This window comes from Cherax quadricarinatus, unplaced genomic scaffold (assembly GCF_038502225.1).
Source record: "Cherax quadricarinatus isolate ZL_2023a unplaced genomic scaffold, ASM3850222v1 Contig938, whole genome shotgun sequence".
In the NCBI taxonomy this organism is placed as follows: Eukaryota; Metazoa; Arthropoda; class Malacostraca; order Decapoda; family Parastacidae; genus Cherax; species Cherax quadricarinatus.
The window spans coordinates 27344-38818 of record NW_027195964.1 but is presented as its reverse complement, the minus strand read 5'-3'; the positions used below and the strand labels follow the sequence as shown (position 1 = coordinate 38818).

Genomic DNA, 11475 nt, shown 5'->3' with positions numbered 1-11475 from the left:
TTACTGTAACTTATTACTTATTACTGTGACTTATTACTGTAATGTACTGATCTGTGTTATTGAACAAAGAAACAGGGTCACAATTTGAAGTTGTAGACTCAGACGAGTCACAGGAATATTAGGAATATCAGGCCGAAATTGTAAGTCACTTAGTTCGAGAGGAATGGGAGGCTATTACATTTAATCCGAAAATGGAGAGGGTAGTTCCAGTTCCTCAGATCAAGAGTACTTGATATCAAAGCAGCTGTTGCTTTAAGGAAGTGTTAGTGCCTCACTATCATCCTTCCACACTATCATCCTGCCTCACTCTCATCCTGCCTCACTCTCATCCTGCCTCACTCTCATCCTGCCTCACTCTCATCCTGCCTCACTCTCATCCTGCCTCACTCTCATCCTGCCTCACTCTCATCCTGCCTCACTCTCATCCTGCCTCACTCTCGTCCTGCCTCACTCTCATCCTGCCTCACTCTCGTCCTGCCTCACTCTCATCCTGCCTCACTCTCGTCCTGCCTCACTCTCGTCCTGCCTCACTCTCATCCTGCCTCACTCTCGTCCTGCCTCACTCTCATCCTGCCTCACTCTCGTCCTGCCTCACTCTCATCCTGCCTCACTCTCGTCCTGCCTCACTCTCATCCTCGCCAGAATCAATTATGAAAAGTTTTTCGTTTCTGTTTGAGTTATTGCAATAGATTGTTTAAATTTATTTATTATCTTCTCACTTCTAGCTTCTTTATATCGTTTTCTCCAGCATTGCCATAAATTATTTTTTCATATTTCTGGATACCAAATTGGTCATCTGGTGCACATAATATTCAACTCATGCATCAGAGAGACAAATCATAAATCTCACAGTATATGTAATAATGGTAGTGTGTATATCAGTGACTGCTTAACTGTAGCATATGCAGCGGACGTTATTATATTTCATGTGCATCACATGTATCCATAATCCATCAGACCGTTAAAAAACAGGTTAAATTTGGTAGTTTATGGAATGTGTGGGTGAGAGCACCATTCATCTGTGGAGTAACTGCCAGCTCTACTGTAGGCCAGCTGGTCAGGGTGAGGAGGGATGCACCAGGGTAGGGTACCTTGTATCAAGGGACCGTTCGGGACCTACAGTTCAAGCCTCAGGCTGTCCTCTGTATAGATATCTGAAAGCTGTAGCTTGTGAGGGATTATATACTTACGATCTGTCTTTACCACAACTCACAGGTATTTTGGTATTTGTTAAATCTTCTGTATAGTGTATACACTGTATAGTGTGTACACTGTATCGAGTGTACACTGTATCGAGTGTACACTGTATCGAGTGTACACTGTATCGAGTGTACACTGTATAACATACACAATGTATAAAGTGTACAAATTGCACATGATTGTAAAAAAAAGTTCAAAAGCTAACAATTGGTGTATACCTTTTTCCTGGATCCTTTAATTACAGTATTAACTGCGTTCAAGCTGATGTCTTAAACGGTTGGTACAATAGGCCTGTTAAACAGTACCTGTGCTGGTAATATATTAAATTTTGAGATACGCCTAAATCTTATGATATAAGTAATGATCTTTAAGTGTAAAACATTGACAGGTTCACTGACACTATGAAGTGAGTAATATCGAATATTAATGTGAAACATGACGAGTGGATTCCTCGGAATTTGTCATTTATCCATTTATATCATAATATACATTTATAATATTGAAATGGGGCTCATATGAAAACAAATTCACAGATTACAGATGACACAAAAATCGGAAAGGCTTCGTCAGGTAGTCGCAGCAGTCACAAAATTAAGAGTTTAAGAACGATGTGGGTGAGTTAATTCATTCTAGACTCAGACATTATGAAAATTAGACACATATGTAACATCTGGGTATCTTTAATGTAGACGTTTCGTCATCCAGTGGCTTTATCAATGCAAATTCTAGGACATAATTTGGAGACAGTAAAATTATATGCGAAAGATGAGGTAATCAGTCCCTCATCCTTGAAGTTGGTGTAAGGAGCACCGTAGTCGTGAAAAATCTGGAGCACAGGCAAGAAGGTTGGCGCTTATATAATGGCGTCAGGTGAAAAGAGGACGGATGGAAATATAAACACATATGTGGTATAATGTGATCCTTTATTGACAACGTTTCGCCCACACAGTGGGCTTTTTCAAGTCACAAACAGATCTACCTGGGGTGAAAAGAGGACGGGTAGCAGACGAAGGCATTGTCACTGATAGGCGGGATTCCCCAGTGGAAGTCGGTCGTACCCAAGGGACGGGTTAGTAGAAGTGAAGAGGGTTGCGGAGAAGCCCTCTGAACGAAGATTCGATAATGTTGCAGTGTCTGACAAGTCTGCTACCCGTCCCCTTTTCACTTGACTCTAGTAAATACGCTGGCGCCAGTCTTCTTGCCTGTGTTCCAGAGTCTTCACAACTACGGTGCTCTTCACACCAACTCCAACGATAAGGGACTGATTACCTCATCTTTTGTATATAGTTCTACAGTCTTCAAATTATGTCCTAGAATTTGTATTGATAAAGCCACTGGATGGCGAAACATCTACATTAAAGATACCCAGATGTTACATGTGTGTATAATTTTCATCTTGTCCGTGTTGTATACCATTCACAAAAATTATGATTATAAGTTATATGTAAACGCACGTACAGTTATAATTGAACGGAAATACCTTAAACTAGGTCTGGAAAGTAGCTGTAATATACTTATCAAAATACCTAAAATATACTAAGCATACTTGCTACGAGCAGCAACTAACAAGATGCATTATCATGTAATTTATGGTATCCATTATCAACAAATTGATGAATAAGACTCCTCATGTGAAACACTTGGTTATCTTATTTGGCGAAAGGTATCACCTGCACGGCAGGCTTCTTCGGCAGAATACAGTCAAATATAACACTGAAGACGGAAGAAGCAGTTATGAGATGATGATTGTCTCAATCTTGGTAGGTGAGTCCCTCCAGTCTACAACACACTCACACTTTACACAAGTGTCTGAGTCATCAACAGGAAGCTCACTTCCTACCGTCTAGTTTTCACCATTAAACAACAGAAAAATATTAATTAATAGCGCACACAAGAATAATACTGAAAATAAATATATCTAGTGTTTCATTGTGTGTTGCTCCTCAACTTATCTTTATTGTTTGCCAGTTACATTACCTGGAGGGCATTTATACACTGACTCTGTTTTAATTATACTTTACTTTTCAGCCCATTGATTGTTGGTCTCTCTCTGGGCCATAGTTAATGTGTAGCTGTTGGACCATGGTGGCAGCAGTGACCAACTGGACCATGGTGGCAGCAGTGGTCAACTGGACTATGGTGGCAGCAGTGACCAACTGGACCATGGTGGCAGCAGTGACCAACTGGACCATGGTGGCAGCAGTGACCAACTGGACCATGGTGGCAGCAGTGGCCAACTGGACCATGGTGGCAGCAGTGGCCAACTGGACCATGGTGGCAGCAGTGGCCAATTGGACCATGGTGGCAGCAGTGACCAACTGGACCATGGTGGCAGCAGTGGCCAACTGGACCATGGTGGCAGCAGTGGCCAACTGGACCATGGTGGCAGCAGTGGCCAACTGGACCATGGTGGCAGCAGTGACCAACTGGACCATGGTGGCAGCAGTGGCCAACTGGACCATGGTGGCAGCAGTGGCCAACTGGACCATGGTGGCAGCAGTGGCCAACTGGACCATTGTGGCAGCAGTGGCCAACTGGACCATGGTGGCAGCAGTGGCCAACTGGACCATGGTGGCAGCAGTGGTCAACTGGACCATGGTGGCAGCAGTGACCAACTGGACTAAATGGTATATTCCGAGTCCGTCCTGACAACTCTGGCTGTAGATCAACGTTGTTTATTGGTCTGAGAAAGACCAAAAAATCTGAACAGCACTTCAAACTATATATTACCTGAGTTCTTATTCAGATTTCTTAATACACAGCTGAACATTGACAAAAATCCTGAGGTCGACCTACCTCTATGTACTATTTTTTTTTTCTATATCGTTAATTTACAATCCTGGATATGAATTATGGATTTCTGGTTAACTATAGTTATTACGTTGTTATGAGAAAAAAGATGTTTAATTTGATAATGTATTTTTACCTGTCGAATATGGTTGTTTTGATTATATAAATTAATATATGAGAATGAATATCATTTCTTGTTGAAAATCATTTCTCTGCAGATAATTATTACTATGTACGCTTATTTTCATCTACCCCCTCCCCCCCTCCGCCTCCCTCCTCACCCCCTTCTCCTCCCCTCCCTCTCCGTGCTACCTATAATAAAGTTAGAGCGACCACTGTTAGACTTCCACCACACCATCAATATACACAGGTTGTTGCAGGTAGTCTCGTATCATCTGATTCTAATTCCTGGTAACACTGGATTGTCAAGAAAAATAAAATTTGATTTGAGAATACAAAACATTTTATTTTGATTTAGAAAATATAAGAGTTCATATTTAAATATAAATGTTGTAAGTGAAGAAGATGAGATGTGGATTGTTTGTGGGATAAAAATCACAAATAGTAGAGGAGAAAATCTAGCTTATTGAAGAACCTGGTTAGTTCTGGTTGAGGTAACGCTCACGGCTGCTTTTATTATTTATCTAATCTATTTAATATCTGCTGTGCTAGTATACATTACATTTGTGAAGCATTGTGAGTCAATGAAACTTTGATATTAAATCTTAATAAATTATCTATGAGAAAAAGCTAAATCAACTGTAGTAGGAACTCAACGAATATTTCATCTAAGCAGCAGTGCTGTGTGATATATTTGTAGACCAGCCCTTCCCTGAGAACATAAACAGTCCCACTGTAAAATACCCACTGTGGAGAAAAATTTCAAAAAGACTTCTTAACAATGTCTATGATAAAGGACACAATTGGCCTCCTAGCAGTGAGACATCACATGCTGAAGATTTCCTTTAGGTTGTCCTTAACTCCTTTTTTCACTCTTTTCAAATCTCAGACAACTCGAATTGGTTTAGCTCTTCCTCTAGTGGCCTCTATTCTCACCCCATACAAGTGCATCTTTGACAGTGCGTGAGCTCATCAATTTAGATTCTATTGTCTCTTATGCCAATGTTACTGTTCCAGTGTAGCTACAGTCAGAATGTTGCTGTTCCAGTGTAGCTACAGTCAGAATGTTGCTGTTCCTGTGTAGCAACAGTCACATTGTTACTGTTCCAGTGTAGCAACAGTCACAATGTTACAATGTTTCAACATCTCACAGGGACAATGGAAACCAAACGTCGTTTCAAAATTCACCGTCGAGAAGTACATACCAGGGCCCAGAATAACGCAGAAAGCCAGCACAACATCACGAAGGAAATTCCTAGCCAAATTTTTAACTTCACTTCAGAATCTCCTGTCTTGTGTCGTGGTTTCATTACTATATAAACTGTTTTTTGAGGCTGATATTCAAATGGGAGGTGATTGATATTTGCTTTGAGCTTTCCAGTACCACGAGTGACCACGAATCACAAACAACACTTAGCTCTGCTGGGAGTGCTGTATAATGTGTAATGTTATTGAAATAACGAAAAAAAAGCAATGAATGTAAGTAGTCATAATTTCTACAGGGGGGTGTATCCGGTTTAGGGGCCTTCTACAGGGCGGTGTATCCGGTTTAAGGGCCTTCTACAGGGCGGTGTATCCGGTTTAGGCCTTCTACAGGGAGGTGTATCCGGTCTAGGACCAGCGGCTGGAGGGTCACCTTTTCACACCTAGGTGTTACTTCCGGTTTTGACCATGACCTCGCCCTCGAGACTACCTCACCCTTGACCCCCCCAAACCAATACCCCCACCCACGACCCCCCTTCGCGATCCCCCTTCGCGACCCCCCGCCGCGCGCCCGCCCGCGCCCTTCGCGACCCCCCGCCCGCGCGCCCGCCCGCGCGCCCGCTGCGCCTTCTGCAGCGTCGTCCGGATCGCCCCCGCGCCTCGAATTTTTTTTTTTTCTTATGATCTCCTTGGATCAAGGTTTTTGGATTCCCCCCTATGGGGTTTTCGAAATTCTCCAATTCCTCGGATCAAGTTTTTTTGGATACCCCTCCTTTCACCCCCCCATCCCCAAAAAATTTCTCAATATCAAAGTCTCCACTTCCTCGGATCTCCCTCCCACTTTCACCCCCAACCCCAAAATTTTCTCGATAATACCCTGACTCCATCTCCTCGGATCAAGTTTTTTGGATCCCCCCCTATGGGGTTTTCGAAATTCTCCATCTCCTTGGATCAAGTTTTTTGGATTCCCCCCTATGGGGTTTTCAAAATTCCTCGGATCAAGTTTTTGGAATCCCCCCTCTGGGTATAAGCATTCAAAATAGACTCCTCCTATGGAGGCATGCTTACTACAGGTCTAAACATCTTCCCCTTATTATTTTAAAATGAACTAAAAGTTTCCTCTCATTAAGTTAAATGAACTAAAAAGGACCCAGCACACAGGTTGAATCTTGTATACCCTTTTAGTTAATAAGGGACCATAGTAGTGACGTCACGCGCACACAGGCTGAATCATGTCGACCCTATGTCAGTGACGTCACGTGTTGACCCAGAACACAGGCTGAATCTTGTCGATCCTTTTAGTTAATAAGGGGCCATAGTAGTGACGTCACACACAGGTTGAAACTTGTCGATCCTTTTACTTCATTCAAGTTAATAAGGGGACATAGTACCTACATCATAGGGAAAACATTTTCATCATCAGAAAGACACATTTCAGGATAACACTAATACACAATATTTTTTTTCATTATTTATTATACAAGCAATACATCACTCTATTCTCCTACGTTTAGATGGTGGAATATCAGGGTGTCCATAAGCCAAGGATTCATTAGTATTCAAATGATATCTTTTATCATCAAAGGCTGACAAACCTCTCTTATTAATTCTTACCGTACATATTTCACCTTTTACATTACTTATAGACTTACACGTGAATAATTCTCTATCTGCATTTGATAAAACATTCTTATATCTTGCATGTGTTAATAATGGCATAAATTGCGAAGGAATACCCTTGGCTCTGCTGACAGTAGTTGATCTTCCAGCAATCTTGACAGAATACATTTTAGCTTTCAGGGCTATCAACTCGCTAATATGGTTATCACACATTTCAGATTTCAATAACCCCAGCTCACCTTTTCTACTATCATCATATAAGGGATGCTCAGGACTGAAATTTGAAAAATCCATATAACCTAACAATGGTTCACTTTTTAACTCGGTGTACAAATCTTTACATTTCAAGCTAAAAATATACGAGTCAGTATCGGTATAAAGAAGTCTTACATCTTCACCATAATGTTGTTTTAAAACTTTATACCAAAAATGATACAATTTCTTTTTAGCTATCTCAAGAATTTGAAAACCGAGATAAAGTGGTTGCTTAACTTCTAATATATCTTTATTGAATGTGCAAATCACTCTATCTTGATTTAAATGTGTGATATTTTTTAACAAAGGATCTTTACTCGCTCTAATAAATGCTTTCTCATTATTGATATATCTATATTTCTCAGCATACTTTGTAATATTCAGCAATGATTTCCCATATATGGCGTTATTAGTTAATTTGAAGGCTTTTGACTTGATAGGACATCTTGTAGCTGTTCTCTGTGCAATATTAGTTGATATGAAAGGTTCTAAAAATTTTGTCTGTGTATATTCATATATGGTATGAACCTTTTCCACCTCTAACCCAAGTTCCAGTAATAACTGTAACAATTCTAGACTGATCAAATAATTTTTCTGAGATAAATGACTGCCCACTAATTTCCCATTAGATTTGGGGATCTTTCTACCTTCATTTTTCAATATAGATTCACAATAAGGAGATAACATCTCTTCTGATATATTCATATGTGATAATATTAAAGGAAGTTCATCAGTGAGTCTAGCTACCTCGGGGGATATGTGCTTGGTATCACATTCTATCCAATATCCCTTTTGTCCTTCACAGGAAACATTACTTAATCCCACATCGAGGATAGCATTCTTCTCGTCATTGGATAATTTTCTGATACCATTCTGTGGAAGAGCTTCAACCATCGCACTAGCATACAAAGAATTGAAATCTAGATATAGAATATGAGTGCCCATTCCACTCTCAACATCAAAATTAGGGTTAATTAGGGGATTATCTGCTTTAGAATACTGATTAATTGCGCAGGTAAACCCACCTCTGAGATTCCTTTTAATCAAGTCATATAATTCATGGGAATATATCATATCTAATCTTACATTAGTTTTCAATAGGAATGCATCCCAACTGAATGAAGGTAAACTTATATAATTGCTAACGTCTAACTTATAAATATCCTTGAGTGTTTTACGCCACTCCATGAAGACATCGGCTAACAAACCAACATCTGTCTTGAGATATAACATCAAGTAATCTCCTAAAGTCTTACATTTACCCAACTCAAACACTTTCAATGCATGTTCATAATCTTCTTGGCTGATAGCGCTATTTCTCAAAGAATTAAAAAAATGATCTTTACTCGGTAATTTTGTTTCATCAAGTTTCTTTAAACTATCAATATAATCATAACACAAAATTTGTTTTCCTTTACATAATAAAGGTAAGACATCTCGAGGCACATCTTTCAGAATAGTCTCTGTATATTTCAGGGATTTACCTGCCTTGATATGTTGTTCTGCTAACGTGGAAAGAGATCCATTCAATAAAGACAGTGAATCCTGAAACCTAACCTTACCTATGTCTACTTTCAAGAATTTGAATCCTTGTTTCGAATGAATTTCAACGTTATATTTATCAACATTCAATTCCTTTAAAATTATTCCTAAATCATACGACATGTTATGACAAAAAAGCAATAATTTCTCTCTCTTGTCTTTACACTGCATATTACAACGTGCACAATAGGCTCCAATATAATTATTGAAATTTAAAGTATGGTCATGGTGTTTATGTTTGTCCTTGGGTTTTTTGAAGGTGTTACCACATAATTCACAAGTGATCTGAGAATCATGCCTCATCTCATCCTCCTCTGTCATATGGATTTCATGATACTGTCTTCTAAACTTTATTTTATTCCATTCACCACTAACATTTAAAATGAAATGATTAACAGCATCCTCCCCCTTATAACTCTTTATACACACTATTTCTCCTTTGCGATCAAATATAATATAACAATAGGCAATGGCTTTATGACGAGACTCAATTTTACCTGCCGGGAGAGTGGTGTCTAATGCACATTCGAAATCAAATACACCGATATATTCGTTGGAATGCGTATGACTAAAATTTTCAAAGTGTACTGTTGTTCCTTCCGGGGGGAATACGAGAACCTGATTGATTTTACATCCATCTTCGTGGATATCTAACTCTTCCTGTGTATTCAACTTCATCAAACAACTATGACAGTGCTTCTTTACACCTTTTTCTGTCATTATCGTTCTAACATATCCGTCAAAATCTTTGATTAAAACCAAATGTCTTTCATTCAACAATAACGCACACATAATGTCCTTATATTTCTTATTCCCCTTACGACACATAGCCATAAATGTCCTATCTTGATCCTTTCTTAATTGATAAACATATAATGACACTTTATTTTCCTTCTCTAATATACCTAACTTATCACGCGTAATGGGGAAATCATCTATAGAAGTTTTTGCATGATTAAGACATCCTCTCTTAGTATTAACTGCTCTGCGAATATCACACCATGGCATGTTCTTTTTATGACATTGATAGGCGGCAAAAGCACGCAGTACACATAAGCCATCATTAATCTCTGGATTAAATACATATTTCTTCCCTCGCAGTTTCTCGGGATATGCCACATATGACCCCACTTGTACTCTGAATTCTACTTTAACATATTCGATACTGAAAGATTCGATTTGATCTATGATCCAGCCAGATCCTTCCTGATCTTGCAACTCTGACTCGTATCTTTCTAATATTGTTCCCACCCATCGATCAAATACTTCAGAGATTTCCTCTTCACTTACTAACTCAAACGCTAAATTTATCACAAATTGTCCATTTTGATCATCACCCGATATGTTTTGACGTAATGTCCTTATAACTATAATTGGGTGGATTCTGAGCGACATTGCTAGAGGCGATCTATCATACATATCTCGCATCTGTTCTATAAAATAATCCCTATAAACATGTAAATACATTCTTAACTCTCTGTTATAAGATGAAGGAACACTATATTTCCTCACTGTATGTCTACCTCTAAAATTCTGGATATATGTAATAACTTCTGGGGTCTCATCTTCACTATTATGCGTGTCAGACACGTCATGCGAGGTAGTTGCTCTCTCATCATCATTAATGGGGGCAGAAGTACCCGCACCTCCGCATTGTGAGGTACCAACACTAGCACTCTCACCACCAAGCTGTGCGACATTACTACCAGGTGTATTTCCTGCAGAGGAAAAAAGCATATCCAATTCATAACCCAAAAAAATATTAAGATTTCAATGAACAGAGGAAAAAAAAGCACATCCAATTCATAACCCAAAATATTAAGATTTCAATGAATAGAACAAAAAATCTTTTCTCGAGTGACTAGCACAACAAAAGATCACAAATTGGTTACATACCTGTTTCTATAGCCTTCTTCCATAAAGCATCTACACGTGCCCACTCATTATCCAATTGCAATAACCTTTCATTGCGTTGTACACCGCCTTTCTCGATTACCAACGAACGCTGCTTTCTAATCGATAATCTTCTCTTCACCAATGCTTCCAAGTATTTCGAATATATGCTATCCCCTGTTAAGAATTTCACTTATTTAACACACTATCACAGTAAACATTTCACTCGTATGCTTCAACAAAAATTAACCCAAATTTCACTCGTATGCTTCAACAAAAATTAAACATGCAAAAACAAGAATTTTCTAAGTACAACTTACCTTTCTCCATGATGTGAGGTCCTTTAACTTAATGAGAGGAAACTTTTAGTTCATTTTAAAATAATAAGGGGAAAGATGAGGTCAATCACGGATGGAAGCACTGTCCTCGCTCTGAGTGTCTCATTGAGCTTATATAGGCCACCCCCTCCCCCCGACACCAATGTATAATGCGGTTCACACCTAAGGTAGATTTAAGATAATCATCGCCTTACCGAACACCTGGGTCAACACAGGTCAGACAGACAGCATGATATGCGGTTCAGCGTTGGAAGATGAGGTCCTTTAACTTAATGAGAGGAAACTTTTAGTTCATTTTAAAATAATAAGGGGAAAGATGAGGTCAGTCACGGATGGAAGCACTGTCCTCACTCTGAGAGACTCATTGTGGGTCACCCCTTCCCCCAACACATGGTGTAATGCGGTTCACACCCAAGGTAGAACATAACACCTGCGTCAACTCAGGACAGACAGGCGCCGTGTAATGCAGTTCACATCCAAGATAGATTTAAGATAATCATGAACACCTGGGTCA

The 11475-nt window shown here is 39.4% G+C and overlaps 1 protein-coding gene across 1 annotated transcript; it reads right to left on the bottom strand.

The window, feature by feature from the left end:
• Positions 1 to 6650: 6650 nt before the first annotated feature.
• On the bottom strand, positions 6651 to 10826 carry LOC138851543 (uncharacterized). Its single transcript, XM_070080771.1, has 2 exons — positions 10627 to 10826; positions 6651 to 10448 (listed from the first exon to the last, which is right to left on the bottom strand). The coding sequence occupies exon 2, from the start codon at positions 10195 to 10197 to the stop codon at positions 6805 to 6807; it is 3393 nt and encodes a 1130-aa protein (XP_069936872.1). The 5' UTR covers positions 10198 to 10448; positions 10627 to 10826; the 3' UTR covers positions 6651 to 6804.
• Between the last annotated feature and the right edge of the window lie 649 nt (positions 10827 to 11475).

What these genes read in the sequence shown, in the direction of transcription:
- LOC138851543 (XM_070080771.1), bottom strand. Translation starts at nt 10,197, where the DNA reads ATGTATTTACATGTTTATAGGGATTATTTTATAGAACAGATGCGAGAT.